This window comes from Apiospora kogelbergensis (assembly GCF_038363985.1).
Source record: "Apiospora kogelbergensis strain CBS 113332 chromosome Unknown utg000001l_segment0_segment0, whole genome shotgun sequence".
Classification (NCBI taxonomy): domain Eukaryota; kingdom Fungi; phylum Ascomycota; class Sordariomycetes; order Amphisphaeriales; family Apiosporaceae; genus Apiospora; species Apiospora kogelbergensis.
Window position 1 is genome coordinate 2,207,363 of NW_027117418.1, and position 18,535 is coordinate 2,225,897.

The 18,535-nt window shown below is 53.7% G+C and overlaps 3 protein-coding genes across 3 annotated transcripts; 2 read left to right on the forward strand and 1 right to left on the reverse strand.

Annotated features, from left to right (window-relative positions):
- Positions 1 to 3,317: 3,317 nt before the first annotated feature.
- On the forward strand, positions 3,318 to 3,651 carry PG998_000692 (uncharacterized protein; the record flags this gene model as incomplete). The annotated part of the gene is made up of 2 exons (XM_066867510.1): positions 3,318 to 3,375; positions 3,440 to 3,651. The coding sequence occupies 2 exons, from the start codon at positions 3,318 to 3,320 to the stop codon at positions 3,649 to 3,651; spliced, it is 270 nt and encodes an 89-aa protein (XP_066735925.1).
- Positions 3,652 to 6,209: 2,558 nt separating this feature from the next.
- Positions 6,210 to 6,994, forward strand: PG998_000693 (uncharacterized protein; the record flags this gene model as incomplete). Its single annotated transcript, XM_066867511.1, has 3 exons — positions 6,210 to 6,213; positions 6,289 to 6,643; positions 6,700 to 6,994. 3 exons carry the CDS (start codon positions 6,210 to 6,212, stop codon positions 6,992 to 6,994), a joined length of 654 nt encoding a protein of 217 aa, XP_066735926.1.
- A 1,174-nt stretch (positions 6,995 to 8,168) lies between these two features.
- PG998_000694 (Glycogen debranching enzyme) lies at positions 8,169 to 12,872 on the reverse strand (the record flags this gene model as incomplete). The annotated part of the gene is made up of 2 exons (XM_066867512.1): positions 8,169 to 12,588; positions 12,643 to 12,872. 2 exons carry the CDS (start codon positions 12,870 to 12,872, stop codon positions 8,169 to 8,171), a joined length of 4,650 nt encoding a protein of 1,549 aa, XP_066735927.1.
- Positions 12,873 to 18,535: the final 5,663 nt, after the last annotated feature.

The window sequence follows — 18,535 nt, forward strand, 5'->3', positions numbered from 1 at the left end:
AGCTCGATGCTCAAGTCTTTCGTGCCCAACAGCACAAGCACAGGACGCAGCGTCAAAGTGGGATAGGCAACAAAAATAAGGTCTTGAATTGGAGTGTCCTAAAAATAGCCAGCTCAGTGGTATCGGGACCGAGGCCCGCCGCCCGATGACGGAGCCGTGTGGGAACGCTGGAAACCGGATCGATATGCGTGCGATGCCATCAATGAAAGTACCAGGTGCAATTGCCTGCCGCGCAGATCATGTGGCTTGAAGAGAGCGGCAGGATGCGACTTGATGATGTCAGGCCAACCCAGAAGCCTTTTCCAGTCTCCCAGGCTGGGCGTGGCGGCAGCGCCTCCTGTCAGTAACGTGTTTGAGGCTTTAGGTAGCGAGGCCCCAGCTGAAAGATGGCTTCCGGGCGCATGTTGAAGTCAGTGTTCGGCATTGTCCGACGCTGCCAGAATTGCCAGAATTCGCTAGCGTGTCTGATTGTGCTATCTGTCTGCCTCTGTCGCCATTTTCCTTGACATGGATTGTTGGTCAAAAGGCCTGCTTTATCCCGTGGAGGCAGCCCGGATTATGTGGCGTCGCCCGTCATGATCGGGAAGGTGATCCAGGCGACGAAAAGGAAGCATGTTCTGGTATCTGGTATAGCGCCCAAGCTGCGTTTAGTAGATAGAATGTCTAGCCGAGTCCTCGCCTGAGAGGTGTCACGGAGGCGCAGGGAGGCGGGCATGGCCCCTATTCTTCCAAACGTCTACTGACGCGCGAGCAACCGTCCAGGTGTTTGCCTAGGCTCGTCTGATCGTCTGTCACTTCTCAAATCGTCCGATACAATCTCCATGACAAAGCGGCACGATTCTCAGGCTAGAGATGGTGGCGGTCGATATCGCCTGATTCCCACGTCCAATCTTCGAGCTATCACCTCACTATTGATCTCGTCCCGGGGACTAGACGCGGCCACGTGGATTTCGCAACGGTTAGCCAGCTGAAGTTGTTCTATCTGGCATCTTCAGCTTTTCGTGGCGTATTTTGGGCTAAGTGGTTCTAGAAGGCCGGCCTGGGCAAACCGTTGTTATGGCACTCAAGGCTTCGTCTATACCTGGCCTCGGATATACGAATTGGAACAGGGTTGGACGTGGGAGAACAGCCATCCCTGGCTGGCTGAAAGTCCTCCGTTTCAAACGCAGATGTGATATCGTAGATTATACCAGTAACACTTGTAATCAAGTCAAGTCATTCTAGTCACCATGGATCGGGTTTGACAACGGCCATGGCCTGACTCCGCCGCCACGCAGCAAGCCCCGTCCAGCGTTGGCGACGAGGACAGAGCCGGCTGGAACGTTGCTTTCGCGATCCTCTCTGTTGCCGACTAAAGACTGCGAATGGCAGACACGCTCTGTGTCGGGCATTTGTGGCTCGCTGCTTGCCATGTGGCGCGTCTATCAATTGCCCGAGTTGTCCGTCGTGCACCGAGAACCCTTTTTCAGATTACACAATGGCTTGGGAAGAAATGCCATGTCACGCGAGCGAGGAACACAAGAAACGGCACTTGCGGTAAGGGATGTGTGAGTAATAGCGTGCTGTGTCTGATCAACAACGCCCTTCAATCTCTGCGATGAGTGGTTATGCTTTCTTTTTTCTCTCCCCCTCCTCCTCCTCCTGCCTCCCTTGGGTCTCGGCACATGACAACCTGAGAGAGTGATGAGATGTCGTCGGATAAAGGTAGCGTATAGCGCTCCTTCAGCGGGGCGGGCGTACCGGTGGGAGGGAATCAGCGTGCAGTAGTGGCTGGTCTTGCGACCCAATCGGTGGTCTCGTGCAACCACTGCAGAAGACCAAGCGAACGTCGATCGGTTAGGCCCGTCGTACGTGACGAGCCGGAGACAAGACCCCGGTGAAGACACCTGGGTGGAATAGTATCTCTCTTTGGGAAAGGCCTCCGTGGGCGTGGGCGTGGGCGTGGGATGTGCATCCGGCTAAGGTCTCGGGCAAGCTGGCTGCACGATGAAGCAGAACAGCAGCCCACGTCTGATTCTTATTTTCCCTATGGACCGGTAGGGTAGACGTCGCGAGACCATGCAGCCACCCGGATGACGATGGCCAAATAGAATTTAGACTCACTGCGTGTGTATTCGTACGAGCGAGCAACGGACTCAGCATCGAAGGTACATTCGTCCCTTCGAATTGTTTTGGCCCTTTCCCCCTTTCCGCCCCTTGTCCACGATGCACGCTAGGATCGCTCCGGATGCCATAGCCGGCTGCTGTTGTGCGTGGTGGGAATGTGACGAGTCGCAGCATATGCATGTCAACAGGGTGACTAGCAGCAAAACTTGCATTGCAGATCCATGCCCCTGCCTGCCTACCCGTCACTGGCAGGCCATCATCTATCTGCGTCGACCGGTTGCTGCAGGTGTCGTTGACGCAGCAGCGGGGAGGACTCGCGTGCCGTGTCTGTGATGGAATCTAGAAAGGAAACTCGTACCGTATGATAGAGCTTAGGGCTGATCGCTCAGCAAGCATACACGGAGAGATCCTCAGGTAAAAGATATCCCGTGTTTGATGGGAGAACTTACATACTCACCCCTGTTCTGCTTGCTGGTTGGTACGACTAGAAGCCTTCTAGTGGCCCGTATAGAAGAAGCCCTTCTGTGATACACTGCCATGGTTCAAGGGTCCTCCGCCTGCTTTGTTATGGCCGTGCTTGTCACACCCCAAGGAAGCACGTTGTATGGAGCGCCGTCGGGGCTGACGAGGAGCGCGCGCGCGAGAGAGAGAGAGAGAAAGAGAGAAAACGCGCGCCAGGGCCCCTCGTCGACACTGTCTGTCAAGAGGTTTGTTTCGGTGACGCTTCTGATCGCCGCCGTTGATTCAGTCTGCCCGCGCCTGCATTTGTACCAATATTGTGGCTTATCGGCACCCGAGAAGAAGGAAAAACGCATGCTCTCCCTCTCCCCTCTTTCGGTCACTTCTGACAGGGGGTACGTAGCTTCGCAGGATGATGGATTGACGAGGTTCCGCCATCGGCTCATCATGGGCACTGGGCTGTTCTTCGAGTACAGCTTACGAGGACAGTCTGAGATGTTCGACCTGGCAAGGGCCTGGTCGGAAGTAGGAAGGGAGCCTGAGGAAACCCTCGTCGTAATCGATGGCCGTTGTAAACTATAAAAAGACAAAGATCTCCCTGCGATTCTCGTGATATTGTTCCTCCATCACCCTCACGAAGAACATCACAAAGCACTCAATACTCACTCATAACAAGACCCCTCAAAACACATACCAAGCCCCTACCGCTGTGTATCACAAATCACGTTGGCAACTCTACCCCTCTGCAAAAGATGGCCAACCACTCCTCCAGCAAGCCTTCCTCTTCGAGCAAGAAGTCCAAGAAGACGGGTAAGTGCCATCAGTAGTCTCCCACTCCATGCCTTGACGTCACCAATGCTAACGACTGCGAAAGACGAGGCCAAGCCTCAATACAATGTAGCCGAAGCATGGATAGGCGACCAGTACACCAGTGGGCCCTGGGACGCCGTCGGGACTGTCGACGCCGGCCAGTGGAACAACGCTTCAGGCTACGAGGGCTATCCTCCTGCTACCTCCGTGTCTGCGGCTCAGGGCTCGTCCAAGCCCAAGAAGAAGGGGGAGCACAAATCGAGCGGAAAGAAATAGGGGTTGGTGCTTCTGGGCTTGGTATCCTTTGCGATGGAAACCAGCACGGTACCTAGCCATGGGCTAACGGAGCGACGGGGTGACGGGATTCTGGTTATCAGCAACACAAACCGGATATGAGTTTTGGTGTTTCCTAGGGGCTCGAAGCATACGAAGTTACCCGGTACGGGGGTGTTTCACAAACATTGTATTTCTATCTCAAAATCTCCTTATTATTCATCTTACCGGTCAAGATAATCATCATCAACCTTGCGCTATAAGGCCATGTCGATACGCAGAATAGGCGATGGTGGGAGCATGCTTACGCGGCTGGCATAATCTGATAAGAGTGCCTGATGACAGGCCGGAGCCAAAACATATTTCATTGATATGTTGCCCTGTCCGCCATGGAGTCGTCAGCCAACAGCCAGCAGCTCAAAGCCGACTGACCGTCAAAGACGCAGTGGCCCCAGAAGCTCAGCCCCCAAGGCATGTTGGCCGGTCCTGTGTCAACCTCCCGTGGCCCTATTCGATGGGTGCCTTACAGACACCGCGGCAGCGAGTGCCTCCTCGTCGGTGACAGTCGTGGGGCAGGCCAAGCTACACACAGTACCGCGACCTGGTTGCTCGATGACAGCTGGTATCCCCGATGCTGGAAAAACAGAATCGTCTTTCCCCGGAATAGCGTCGTGCCATGCTCTCGGGACGACCAGGGACTGCGCAATAGACGGGGCCGCCTGTCTTCTCCGTAGTCGACAGTTGGTCGCCAGCCGTGCACTCTCTCGTGAGAATGAGGATGATTGATTGGTGGATACTCGAGAACTGGAATGGGGCTGCTGGGAGGGAAAAAAAAAGTCTAGGTCGGCCGTCGGTGCCCCGGGTTTCCACGGAGCCCACTAAGCTGGCTGCCCATGATCCATTAATCCATCATTTAAAATCAAGGTGCATGAACCCTGCCCACTCTTGGAGTCTATCCAACTGTCCCTCGTATTGGTATTGATTGGGATAAAGTACTCTGTCTGTCTGTCTGTATGTCTATATTCCACACGTCGTCGACTGTTGTGTCCACATGTCGGAAAAACCTTAGGGAAGGGGCCGGTTTTGTTTGCATGACGTCGGATCCTTCCAGACACGCGTACTGGAAATGAGGAGGCCCAGCATTCAAGGCATTTCCTTTCTTGGCCGGCGGTGGCAGTACGCGCAGATATGTACGTGTACAAGGTACAGAGGGGGGGATCGAAGTGATGCAGAACTCAGTCGGCCTTGGCACAGTCCAGTTGCTCGAAACACTACATAATAACAACAACCAAACGCTGCTCGGGAAGGACGGATATAGCCTTGATTTCACCCTCACTCAGAATGCCACTCAGCACTGCCAGCCAAGCATTCTAGCTTCAATAAAAAAGCATGGGTGGGGGAACAACCTTCTTGATCCGGCGGCTATGCGCGTGCATTATCGCTCGTCCACCACGGCCAATGTAAGCTGACCGGCTGTCGGTCGCTCGCTAGGCACATGCCTCCATATCCATATGTATCAATAATTCCTCCCTTGGAATTAGGGCCTGGACTGGGTTGGGCCATATCCACAAGTACCCGATGGCGCGAATCGGCACTAGGCCCGATGGGGGAAGATAGTCTGGTGCTGCGCTGAGCCCAGCGAAGCCGAGTCAGCCTAGGTGAGACGGTATTGCAGCCACCCCAGCACCCCAGCACCCCCGGTCCAGCTTCTGTTCTCGAGCCAGCTGAGCCAGTCAAGTGTGTATTGGAAGCTTCACTCACCCCATTCGCGGCACCGCGGCACACCTTACACCACCGCACCACCACCACCGCCTGCTTTCGCTTTCCCTCCCTCCCAGGCCTTTTCTTCCTCACCCCCCCTCTAGTCGGTCCAGTCGGTCCAGTAGGCCAGGCCAGTCAGTCAGTCCCTTTCCCGTCTAGCCTGCGTGGAATTCTGTCCCATCCCAAATCCAATCCTCCATCTTCCTTCGACCATTATTCTTCTTCCCTCCCGAGGACTCTCATCCAACAAAAACCCACGCTCGTTAAGCTTCGACCCAACCCTTCGCATCGCATCGCATCGCATCACTTCGCGTAACTGGCCCAACTCAAATCTGTGACGGCCCAGCGAACAGACGGCCGCCCAAAAGTCGAGGGTTCCCCGTCGTGTCGCAGAGCAGCCGACCTCGTCCAAAGTCTCTAGCCGCCTTTACTTTGTTGTAATTCCGAACATTCCCAACCCCTGTGGTTACAGGCTAGCCCTTCGAGTCCCCAGTCTCCCCTTTGCAACCTCGACGCGACACTCGATTTCCCCTCCGACATTGTTATTGATGATATCAAGACGACTGTCCTTCTTTTAGTAGGAAGGCACTCGTTGGGACCCTGGCCATTATCGGCCGTCTGATTTGCTCGAGGAACAATACATTTCGCATTAAGAAGTTGCCGGGATAGGCCAATCCTTTGTTGCCGCCGGTAATCGTGACAAACCCGCGCCCGACGAATCCCACCAACTGCCGACTACCCACTATCTTCTTCAACTTCGCATCTCTCTTTTCATACTACTGTCGAGCCCCATAATCAAGATGGGTAAGTCTCCGCCCGCAACCAGAAGCGTTCTTTGGCAAGCTGGCATCAGGTAACTAACCCGACTCGCAACTCCAGCCCTTCCGGTCACCACCGTAATACCTTTCGCGTCTCTGCCATCATGTGCAACCAATTGCGGCGTGCTGTATGACGCCAACGGCGCATGCGTGCCGCCAGCGGCTCCTCAGGCCGACGCAAACACGTACAATACCTGCTTTTGTAAATACGAAAAGCTCCAGGGTTTCTACCAGGGCCCCAGTGGTGTCTGCGGTCCTGACGCGTGTGCCGCCGACCCCAACGGTCTGAGCAGCATCCAAGGTTGGTTCACGTCATTCTGCCAGGGCAAGCAAGCCAGCCCGACATCATCCGCCGGTGGCTCAAGCTCGACATCCAGTGGCAAGTCGGCCTCACAACAAGGAGGGGGCGGCAGTTGGTACATCTCCCGTATCCCAAGTTTGGCAAACGTTGCAGCTCACTGACTCGGAACAGGATCTCGACACATTGGCAATGGGTCATATTTATCGTAGTTGTGGTGCTGGGTATTGCGGGCATCTGGACTGGCGCTTGTATCTGGCGACGCAAGTACCTGAGAAAGAAGGACCGGATGTACGAACTTGGCAAGGGCCTGCCAAGCTCCGTGGCTGTCGACGCCCAAGGCAGTCTTGTCGGGCCTGGAGCCAATCGCATGAGCCAGCCCGGCATGTTCATGTCAAGTGGCGCCCAAGGCTACACCGAGAAGCCCAGGAAAGAACGGAAGAAGTGGAATGTGACCTCGCGGACGTAAGGGGCGCTGGCCACAATTCTCAACAACTTTCGGTTCAGGAACCACATGCATCGTCTGCCGGAAGTACAATACGTACAATTACGACTTCACCAACTATACCCGTGGCAGAGACTCGCTAAGTCGACTGGAAAATATGCTTTCCACCCAAGCTCTCTCTAGTCCATTACACTTAACCACAAGGCCGACACACTGGGCGTTTTCTACCGGGCACATCATAATGGCCCCAATTCCGTTTTAGTCGATATGGTGATCTGTGGACTTATTTTCTTCCTTTTTTGTGTTTATACGGAGTTTCGAGACTTGGCTATGGGAAAAGGGGCCTGAGGACCACGGCTGGCCTTCTTGGGAGCGAGGATATACCTGGTCTGGAAGACATTTCGCTTGCAAGGGTGGGTATGATACTGTCTTTGCTGGGTCATGCTCTCAAGTGAATGGCGCATGCGTTGATAGCACATCCTACACATGCAAATTCATCTGGACCAATGCCGACATAGTCCAGGCGAAGTTCTCGGTTCTAGTAGGCTAGATTACGGATCGAGTCGAAACTAATACTGTACAAACCACTGGAACTACTGGCCGTGATAGGATCCAAGACTTGGGAGTTCCAACCAGCCAAACCGTTCGTTGCAGTGACTTTCCATATGTTTGTTCGGTCTGCAGAGACGTAGAAGCGGAACAAGCTCGATGCTACCCCGTTTCCCGCAGTGAGCGTTGTCGAAGGCTGGATTATGGGACGATCCGAGCCGTGGCTTCCAGAAACCCTGGGGAAAGTTTCCTGGCCGCCACGCCATGCCAGATGGTGGGAGTGACCGAGACGCTGTCACCAAAGTAGGTTCTTACGGATATGCTCACCAGAAACCTTGCAAGAACACCAATGGGGCGATTTGTCTCGCCAGAAGCGACTTAAACATCAAATAATTCAACCCCTGGCTCGAAAACCCCAACAAGGATGCACATCTTGGATTTCCAACATTGAGAAACATCTTGGTGATGATGTGTCAAAGCGACTCGCAACACGGATCACAAGTTGTAATGCTCTGGACAATGCTAGCTTGATAACTCAATATTCACTACACGGAGAATTTACTTTTCTTTACCAGGGCGATAACCACCAATTCTACTATTACCACTACTGCTGCTCGTTTCCCTCGCCCATCTATTCATTCGTCTTCGTCTAAGCTGATGTCTCAGCAGCAGTGTACTCAGCAGCATCCATGTAGAGGTCTATCAGGCAGCCCGCGCTCCAGGCCTGGGTGGGGCTGGAGTCGCCGCAGTGCTCTCCGTTCTTCTGCGTCAGCTCCTGGAGGCCGGCCCAGGGACTGGCCTGGATCATTTCCTTGCAGCCCTGCAGGCGGCGGGTGACTTGCTGGAAAGCCTCGACGCGGCCCTCTTTGCTGTCTTGGCGGCGGATCAGGTCAAACTTGAGGAGAGCACGAAGGAAGAAACCCGTGGGCCAGAGCCACTCGGGGCCTTGGTGGTAGTTCCGACCCTTGGACGTGGCAAAGTCGTCGCTGTCTTCGCTATTGATGTAGTAAGGGCGGTAGTTCAGGTCGGCCGGGTCCAGCGTCGCCATTCCCGTGGGGCCGCGGAGGGCCTTGTCGGCCACAATGAGGGCGCTCATGGCATGGCTCGGGTCGAACAACTCGGGCGCAACCGTCATGGCAATTGCAAAGTTGGGCCGCAGCTGGTAGTCCTCGTATTCCTTGCCGGAGCGGTACAGGTCCTTGTAAATTCCCCGGCGGTTTACAATGCTCGAGTTGACCTCGTACTTGCCATCATCGGAAGCATCCTTGGGAACGTAGTAGCTGTACTCGAATTTGGACTTGAGTAAATCAGCCCATTCGGCGTACGAAATCTCAGCGCCGTCAGACTTCTGGACACCCTTGTACTTGAATTTGCCCTCCGAGTTGAGCTTGGCGAGCCACCTCAGGGTGCTGTACAGAAGACCAGTGATCTCAATGGCGGCCCCGTCTCTCGGCGTGCCAGGTACACCCTTAGAGCCGGCACGTTCGCTTTCGCCCATCTTGTCCATCCACGTGCCACAGTTGTGCTGGTTGCCGCCAAAGATGATACCATTGGACCAGTCGACGTTGATCTCAATGTTGAAACCCTCGTCGGTCATCTGAGAATCAATGCTGGGCCCGGCGTTGGCTTCGCGGAACTTCATTCCAGTTGCGTGGCGCTGCATGGCCTCCTGAATAACGTCTTCAATGATGCTCTCCTTCGAGTAGGCGCGCGCATCATCTGATGGGAACCATGTGTCATCGTACGGCAAGAAACGGCGCTTGACCTTCCGCTTCAAGAAGTCGATCCCGTTGGGTGCAAATCGAGTGTAATCTTGGATACACTGAAGGAAGAACCAAACCGAGTCCCTGCTGTTGTACCGAGGAAGGTTGCCACTGCTCAGCAGGTTCGGGATCATGCCGTGCTTCAAAACACTGGCAAACGCGAATATGTGCTCAGCGGCTTCCTCGTACCGCCCTGTTCCCAGATACAGCCCTCTCAGGGAGATGAACACATCACGGCCCCAGCAACGAGCCCATTCAACAGCGAAATGGGGCAAGCCGGCTGCCAGAGACGGGACGAGTTTGGACGGCCAAAGCGAGCCAGAATTAACCAGGCCTGTCTGCTGGATGCTGACCATACCGAGACTCTGCAAGAACCACTGTCCGTTTCGTGTGTTTTCATTCATCAGCTCCATGGATCTTCCCCAAGCCGCCTTGTAGGCAGTTTGCATTACAAGGCCGAAGTAGCGCGGCAGAAGGAAGCTGGGGATACCGCGGATCGCATCGAAGCGTTCCTTGAGCCATGCCGCTGGCTTTCCAAGTCTGGAGAACTGCGGTTTCTGGCTGGCTCTCTCCAGCCGTCCGACTGTATAGTCCAGGACCCATTGGCCGTCGCGTAGATTCTGGCAAAGAGGGTGGGCGAGGTTGTTGTCCTTGATGATGTCCTTGAGTAGGCTCCACCATCCTTGCAAGCCCGCATAAACGAGCTTGCCATGTCCTGGAATGTCGTAGACGCCATCCTTCCCGTCACTGCCGTCGCGCTCTTCGGCATCACACCTGTAGAGTAGGAAGTTCAGGTCCACCACATCCAGCTCCGCCATGGCTGCAGTTGCTCCCGATGTGACATAGGTATCCAAGCCGGCAGAGTGCTCTGCTGATGGAATCCAAGTTTCGAACAAGGCAATAGAACCAGGGGGGAATTTGTCTCGGACAGTGATAATTGTCTCGTCGTTTTTGACTTCCATTCGGATTCCAGGGACATCAACAACCCGGCTAGGAAGCCCGCGAAGGTATTTCTTGTCGTCCTCGGCAGCCTTCTTGGCGTCGTCGCTTTGGTCGACTTCCAACATCCAGCTTCCAAGGTGTCGAGCCTTGGTACCACCCAGGTGAACGGGATTGAATGCCCCGTTTCCATTACCATAGCCGGGATATGCCGTGTGGGCAATGAGGAAGTAGCCCTTTCGGAATTGAGGGTGAACCCTGTGCACCGTGATGTACTGATCCTCGTGGTGGATGTGAGTTTCGTCGTACCCATCCATACCCATCAGAGTATGAATCTGGTTCAACAACTTCTTGACTCCAGCAATGCCGCCAGTGCCTCCTCCGACCTTCACTTCCTTGTCGGATGCCTCGGACGTGTAAAGTCGTGTCTCATTGACCAGGTCCACAAGCTTCGGGTATATTTCATCGTAGCCCATTACACTGCCTGATGCGCTCGAGCACATGCAGACCAAGGCCGCATTGGGTAGAGTATCCCGGGCATCGCGCTTCTGTGCCGGCACCTCATTGTCGTGCGTGCAGTCCATGAAGAGAGCTTGGACTGGGGACGGCTTAATGCGTCTGATCACTTCGCGACTTGGTTCCGACCCACTCGCATCTGGAGTAACGAGCGGACTGCTGGGATTTTGCGAGCCGCCCTTCGTGATTTCATCCATCTCGAAGCTTCCTATCGGGCGGCCGCCGTGGCGGTGAACCAGTCTGCTCATCTCGGCAGTGCTCCAGGACTGCATTGCCTCCCTGATCAGGGCGCTGATGCCCAACCGTTTGACGAACAGGTAGTCCATCTCCTCGCTGCCAGTGAACAGCTCTGCCACAACGTATAGGTTAGGTCTGACCCGGCGGGCCTCGTCAAGAATGTGCTCCGCGACATGGATCGGCGTGGAGTGACAATTATCAATGCGGAAGCCGGCAAAATATTTCGCCAACATACGAGCATACTTTGTCATGAACTCCCAGAGCCAGGGGCTGTCTTGCGGCCCACTGCCATAGCGCAACTTGACACAATCGCCCCAGACAATAACTTCACGGCGAAGGTAGACGCGAGACTGGGGTCCTGCGTTGTCGACCAGGGCATTGCCGGCCCATACCCAACCGTTGTTGGCCAAAACGAGGTCCTTTTTGTCGTGCTTTGCCGTGATGTCGTTCTGCGGCAATCGGGTAAAGTACGACTCAACAAGCGGGTTCTCGGCAGTGACTGCTCCCACTTTAGGTCCATGGTCGTCAAGGCGCATATATTTGGTGCGGTTGAACACCTGGTCAAGTATTTCAGCCAGCTCCTTGTCGTATTCCGCGTATAATGGAACATTCACAGCGTCGAATATATCCGTCAACTTGGAGCGGATGGTTGCTTCATCTGCTTCACCTCGATACTTCCCAAATAGAACAGTAGCTATGGCCGCTGCAGCTTTGGGGTCGACTCGTCTCCTGAACCGCTCACCAAGCCGATCGTTACCGAGCAACCCATTCTCGATAAGGTAGGCTGCTTGGTCTTTCAAGCTCGCTTGCTTCAGGTTTTCAACATCGCCAGAGGTCGTGCCAACAGCCCAAGACTCGATGGCGGCGTCAACATCACGTTCCACATCTATTGCGTAATATTCCCAGAGGCGAATCTCCGCAATGACATGCTTCTTGACGCCCTCCATGACTTTTACTAGGTCATCGACAGACGTGAACTCCTTGGGATATCCGAGCTCTTCTAATTTCGAACCAAACTCGAGGAGCTTCGTATCGAGGAGATAAGCAGATTCAAGCCATGGCGCAGTGGTAAGATTGTAGCCAGCCTCGGGATGCTCCATTAGCCACTTGCTATTATGAGCAGTGTGGTTGAGGACAATATCCGTCAAACTTAGAAGCGAGTGGTTCTTCTCCAAGCTGCTGACCATCTTCTTCGCGTCCTCCTCCCCGTTTGGAAAGCAGACAGGATCCCAACCAAGCTGATCGTAGAGACTGTAGGGAGAGTTGGACTTCCCACGCACTTGGAGCGGGGTGAAATGTATCATGTTGTAGCCCCTGCTGCTGATTCCGCGAAGATGCCTCTCCCAATCTGTAGGGTATTTACCCATGAACTTGCTTATTACAGAAAATATCGAGAGCGCCGGGAGAGGCAGGGGCCTGCCCTCGAGCGACAGCCGAGGGGCTACATCGATATAGTACAGAGGCGTCTGCTTCTTCTCGGTCTTGGTCAGCTTATCCGACCCCAGATCCTCGGACAAGTCGGGCAGCTCCGCGTAAGTCACGTAGAAGGCAAATGCGCCGGGGTCGTGGATGGGAATGGAAATCTCGATGGTTCGGTTGAAGTCGGGAACAAGCCTGCAAATGTCAGTTTCTCTGGTCTGAAGCTATCCCCAGGGCAAAGGCACGTACTTGAACTCCCTGAAGGCATCCCTGTGAAACTCCGAGCCATGCTCCGGTATGTTGACCCACAGGCTTCCTTGCCGACATATCGACGAGGTTCCTTCAATGGTGAAGCGCACCGTGATGGGCTCGCTGGATCTCGTGGCCAGATATATGTATTCACCGGGAACATCCGGGGCGCCATTGTCCTTGAGAGGCAGGAGGTAGACCTCGTTGGAGGTGACGGTCCGAGGGATCATGTTGGCTGGTAGTATGCTCTTTCGCCAGCCCTTGTTGTATACTTAGCAGACCATCAACGATGCAACATGAGTCGCGCCGGGCAAGTGTGGAATATGGGATTTTATTAGGTTGGCGGTATTCCACCTAGTGATATAAGTAAGAGAAAAGAGGTTAGGTGTGAGGATGTATGCTCAATCAGCGTAGAGTCGTGGTCTGTTAGAGCTGGCTGCCCTTTGAACGGGCGTTGAAGATGCTTGAGGAGAGAAGAGTAAGATGTAGGAAGGGGGAAGATGAGAGATGTATGTAAAGCAGGCAGGCTGGCAAGTAGGCTCGACTGGGTGCCAGACTACCTGAGGTAAGGTAGGTACCGCTATGTAGTGCATGCACGTAGCATCAGCCCAGAAGATACTTTGTAGCCACTCCCGTCGTAGTCTCCCAGCGAACAGCAAGGTGCGTATGCAGCCAAGCAAGTGGGAAACAACAGGCGAGCACGACTGGGATGGGGGTTGAGCAAAGAGGCCACTAGTGAGAAAAGAGAAGCGAAGGGGTTGAATAAAAAGAAGCGATAATCGTCCGACGAGTTATCGTGAGATTGAACCTACCAAATGGATCCTAGCCATCTGTCAAGATGCAGAAGGAATCCAATGGCATACAGAGATGGCCGGTCCACACTCTCCCACTGCCTATCAATGTGTTCTGTCCCACTCTCCCACTCTCCCACTCGCCCACTCGCCCACTATCCCCTTCCCCTCACCCCTTCTCTCCGTCGCTTCGTCGCTTCCTCGTTTCCTCCGTTTTTCTTGCTTCTCGACGATGGCTTTAGTGCTTGACCGCAGAGTATTCCTGCTAGTTCAGTGATAGCAGAATCGGCACTGGCTGTACAGAGCCAATGGGATGGGATCCCCAGCAATGGTTTTGAAAAGTCCTCCAGCCTCCAGCCTCCGGCCTCCAGAGCTCCACGCGGGGCAGTCTGGAGTCGAGTTTCAATACCCCATGTCGATTCGGGGGAGGAGTTGGTGTCCCGCCATAGTGACGTCACCAGCCTAACGCTACGGGCGCAGATTCTCACAGCTTGCCCTTGACGCCTTAGCAACGACGGGCTACAGGCAACCTAGCTTCGGGCACTATTTGATGACAAGCTCCGGGACTCCTGGCTGTGTTCCTGAATATCAATGCCAAAGAAAACTTGATTTTTGGTGCCTGGCCAATCGAGAAAGCACGCGGCCGGCCAGGGCCAGGAAGCGGCGGAAACAGATTCCGACCATGACCGCCCTTTCGCATGCATTTCTGGGCAAGCCTAGGCCGACAATGTGTAAGTAAACAAAGACGAACGAATGCCTACTCCCTTGCCTTCAATGCAATCTGCGACTTCAAGCGAGTGGTACTTGGTTCCAAAAGACACGCAGGGGCCCGCCAGATCAAACCAAGCCCACTCGGAAGCTCGAGTATGTACTATGCCGTTGGACATTGCGATCACGATCGTCGACTTCAAAGAGCAGGGAACACAGCTCGAACAGCTCGGTTGTGGAGCATGTCAGAAGTCCACAACGGATAGACGACCCCACTGGCAGTACGCCAACAGCAATTCTATCGTATTGCGTACATGCCCACAGCATACATGTCGCGCTTGGGCGGGTTCTAGACCTCTCACTACTCGCATCCTCGTAAGAGGAAGAAGAAAAAAAGGACTAGGAAAGAGGGAGAAAAACTCAGAATCCCGCTACGCAGTAAACATGCTACGCCTCGAGAGAAGTCAAGATTATGAATCGGGACTTTAAGCATATCAAGGTGTACATATATATATATGAGCCACTGACACTGGAGAATAAATCAGGCCTCAGACGACGGCTGAAAGTAAAAGGATATATTTTTTAACAATTGGATGAAACCAACCATGCAATTCTTGTTTACTTCATACCCCATGGGATAGTAGACGTTAGTCCCCCACTGCCTCCACCATCCATGGCCGACGCCGAACTCACCGCCAGCCAGCATCCCAAAGCACATCGGAGCAGCGCTTCTTATCACCACCCACGCGATCTTTGAATGCGAGGTAGGTCCCACTTGCCTCCCCGGGGGAGCGTAAGCCCGGACGCGGTTCCCCGAGTAGTCTTGTTGCGCTTGGAAGATAAGCCAGTGGGCGTGGTTTGTGCGGAGGACAAAGCCCTCGTTGATGGTGATTACGCTACCTCACTCGCACCGTCTTTCGCGGCCCTCTGCCGCCAAGGCAGGCTTGAGCAATGCGTCGCCGGCATTCGTATATGAGCTTCCTACCAATCACGCGCTTTCGGTGAAGCAGCCTCCTAGGTTTTTTGAAAGGTGGCTGTCATCCAAGGAAGTCCAGCCTCAAGACTTCGTCCAACTGGCCTCCCGAATGAGCATCGGCGGCCACCCTTAGCAGCTAATGATATTGGCGGCAGAGAACACCCTAGGTGTCGCCAGAGACCTCGGCGTACGCTCAACCTTCCAGGAAGCACTCTATGATTCTTGTGACGTACGTTGGCAATCTGAACCTAGCAGATCCAGTTCGAAGATGATATGTCGGGCGTCCAGGCCAAGTTGGATCCAATCGTCATTAAGGAATTGCAAGAGCATGTCACCAGGGCTACAATGTTATCAGAGGCCGAAAGGCTGTGCGAGGGAAATTACTGATAATAACCAAGTCCATAATGTGAAAACGCTTACCGCTCGATTAAAGACGGGCTGGTACAGTTGGCTAGAGTACCGGTGGCAGCGCCGTGATATAACAAGAACTTATACATACAATATCGTACATCATCGTCCGATCCGTCATGGAATCCTTCCCACGCCTGGGCAACTATCCGGTCAAACACCGCAAAGCAAGCAGAGGGAACGTTGACTTGCAGTCCCATAACTATCACATAATGTATTAGAAAATCTCCGGACCACAGACGTGGTATGTCAATCTGTTAATCAACTATTTAGTGATGCTTCCTTGAATCCAAAAATGCCCTGCATTATATCCCCGTTCATGTTACGGCCTACGTCTTTCAGAACCTCCTCATAACAAGCCTAGAAGGTCCGAGACCAAGGGACTGGTAGGTTTCGTTCCAAGGCATTACACCAGTTGAGGCACGAGAGTTGGCGAGCAAGATCCAGGTGTACAGACCTCGAGATCCAATACGCAAATGTTCCCCTGAGCCCCTGAATCAGCAACAAACTCTACTGTTCCACATACACACGCCCAGGCGCGTTTTCTTATGGAAGACTCAGATGGGCAAATGCGCCACTAGAAAAATACAATTGCGATTTGATTTGTCTAGATAAAGGGGCTACATCACAAGGTGCTTTTGCGAGGCGAAAATCGAGTTTGTAGCATCCAATCCCCATGAGCGGCCGCACTGCTTGTGGCGTACGATACGGCCTTCACCCACACAATTGAAAATGTAACGTCGTCTGGATACAAATGAGAACACCAAAGCAAGAACAAATACACTAATAATGCACCATAGTCAGAAATATAAAAAGATGAAACTACAGGAGTTTCGGCTCTGAATCCTCCTGTTCGTGGCACTCTCCCATGCCCCAAGACGTGACCCCTGAATAGGATAAAATTCCACCACTAAATCAGATCACAACTTTCTAGCAAGTTCCCATTATAGAAATGGACATGTTTACGCTTCGAGGAAGGGTCTCTGGTCAAAATCTTATTTTGTTTGAGAGAAACCCAGCGCGATCTCACCACTCCATTATTGAGGCTGTAACAGTGGCACTGCGGCATCCTTCTGGGAGACGGATGGATGCCAGTGGGGAAAGGGTCAGCGTCAAATCCACACCTATAAGCAATGGTAGACCCCCCCCAGTTGTAGTCCCAAGGCGTAAGTGGGCCTAAGAATAGTGATTAAGCACATATGATCTGAGATAGACGTCATACAAGGCAGCTCACTCACTCTGAGGATGCTCCTTCAAGATGAGCCGGGGCGCAAGGGGAGTCAAGAACAAACAGAAACAAACACGAGTTTAACCGTCAGCAGAGGGGACTACGTCCCTCCTAGGGTGTCAGATTACTGGAGAGGCGGTAATATTCTAGCACCAACTCATTCATTTCGCCGGACGTCCGCGTGTTTGAGCGTCAGGAGCGCTCCGCGTTAACGGCGAGGGCAAAAGGTTGAGTGAGAAATACAACGTATGGACACCCTCTCGGGATGCATTTCCCCCTCACAAGACCGTCATGGCACCCACCTGAGCCGGGGAGGGGGGCATGAAGTCTCGCGAACTTCAGCCACTATCCGAGAAGGACGATGTGCGGCAAGAGCCTTGTGGGATTGTGTATGCGTACGCACGCCGAGTTCGACTAGGTCTTATGGGCAAGCATCAATGTCTGGGCCCTCAAAAGCAGCGCTGCATCTTGCAGGTTGGTGTGTCGACATTTCCAACGTAGAGTCTCTCGCGGCACCTACGACTAATGTCAGGCCATCTGCATGACGAGGGCATCAAGACCCCAGACCTTCGCTGTCGTGAGTACATCGTCAAGGAAATCCTCACTTGTACCGCCTCTTTTGGGAGAGGTGTCCGTCTATCAGAGGCAAAGTCCAGGATGTGTATCCTAGGCTCAAGTATGCAGAGTGGTAGGCTGTCTTCTGTATCTCGACCAACATAGGGACCATGTTGCCTCCCACGAAGCAGCGTAGTAGTCTGGAATCAGCTAGCGATGCAGCTTGCCGAAGCCTCTTTGGTCAGCAATGACAGGTTAATTTCATGTTTACCGATCATCCGCGCGCTTGATGGCGCAATTCTAGGTGCAGGGCCTGGTACATTCACCTTGAGCCATGTCGTACAACCATCTGCCGTTACAATCTCCCTGCTTGGGTAGCTCACGACCTGGAAGGATGTCTGGTGATAGCACTAGAAGGCCACCCACTTGAGAGCATGGATTAGCCATGATGGAGGCGCAACCTGCGATGGCATCCAGTAAATACAGGGCCCCCCTGGGCCTTCATACATGATGGTTGATATCGGAATGCACCCGGTAAGTTGGGGACATTGAGGTAAGACATTATAGTCGGACTAGGGGAGATGAAAGGCATCAGTACGGCTTATCCGAGCCGGTATCCCTTGTTATTGGCGAGCAAACAATGGGTAGGCTTCAGGATCACCTGTACACCACCTTCTGGGTCGCCCCGCCGATGCTTCGAACAAATATTCTGGAAGTTCCGAGACAGCTTGTTACGATGCTCGACTCATCAGTCTTGCCGCAAGCTGACTCCGTAGCCGAAACCATGGCGAGGGTTCTCTTGTTTTCTTGCTCGGCTTTCCTACGGCTGTAGTTGGGTAGGACAGCGGATAGTCGAAACTTCCTTGACGCTGCACGATATGATGACCGCGTCTACCTGAAGCACACGGCGTATTTCAGGCGGAAATGGCCACTTGCATGATGCCATGTTGCAAGCAATGCAGCGATCAATGCTGTCAGGGTTGTACAAGGAGGTGGTTGCGGAGAGTTTCTCTTACCACCACTATCCGCGACCACATGGCATCCCATGTTATGATGGTAGCCGGCGCTGTGGTTCTTCTCTGAGCGACACTACCGAAGGGCGAGAAAGCCACCAACTGCTTGGCCGGGGTACGATGGCGGCATACGGAGCAATCAGAGCAACCACTAAGCGCAGGTTGATTGTAGGCTGGAATTTGGAAGGATTCGATTGCATAAGCCAGCGAATCC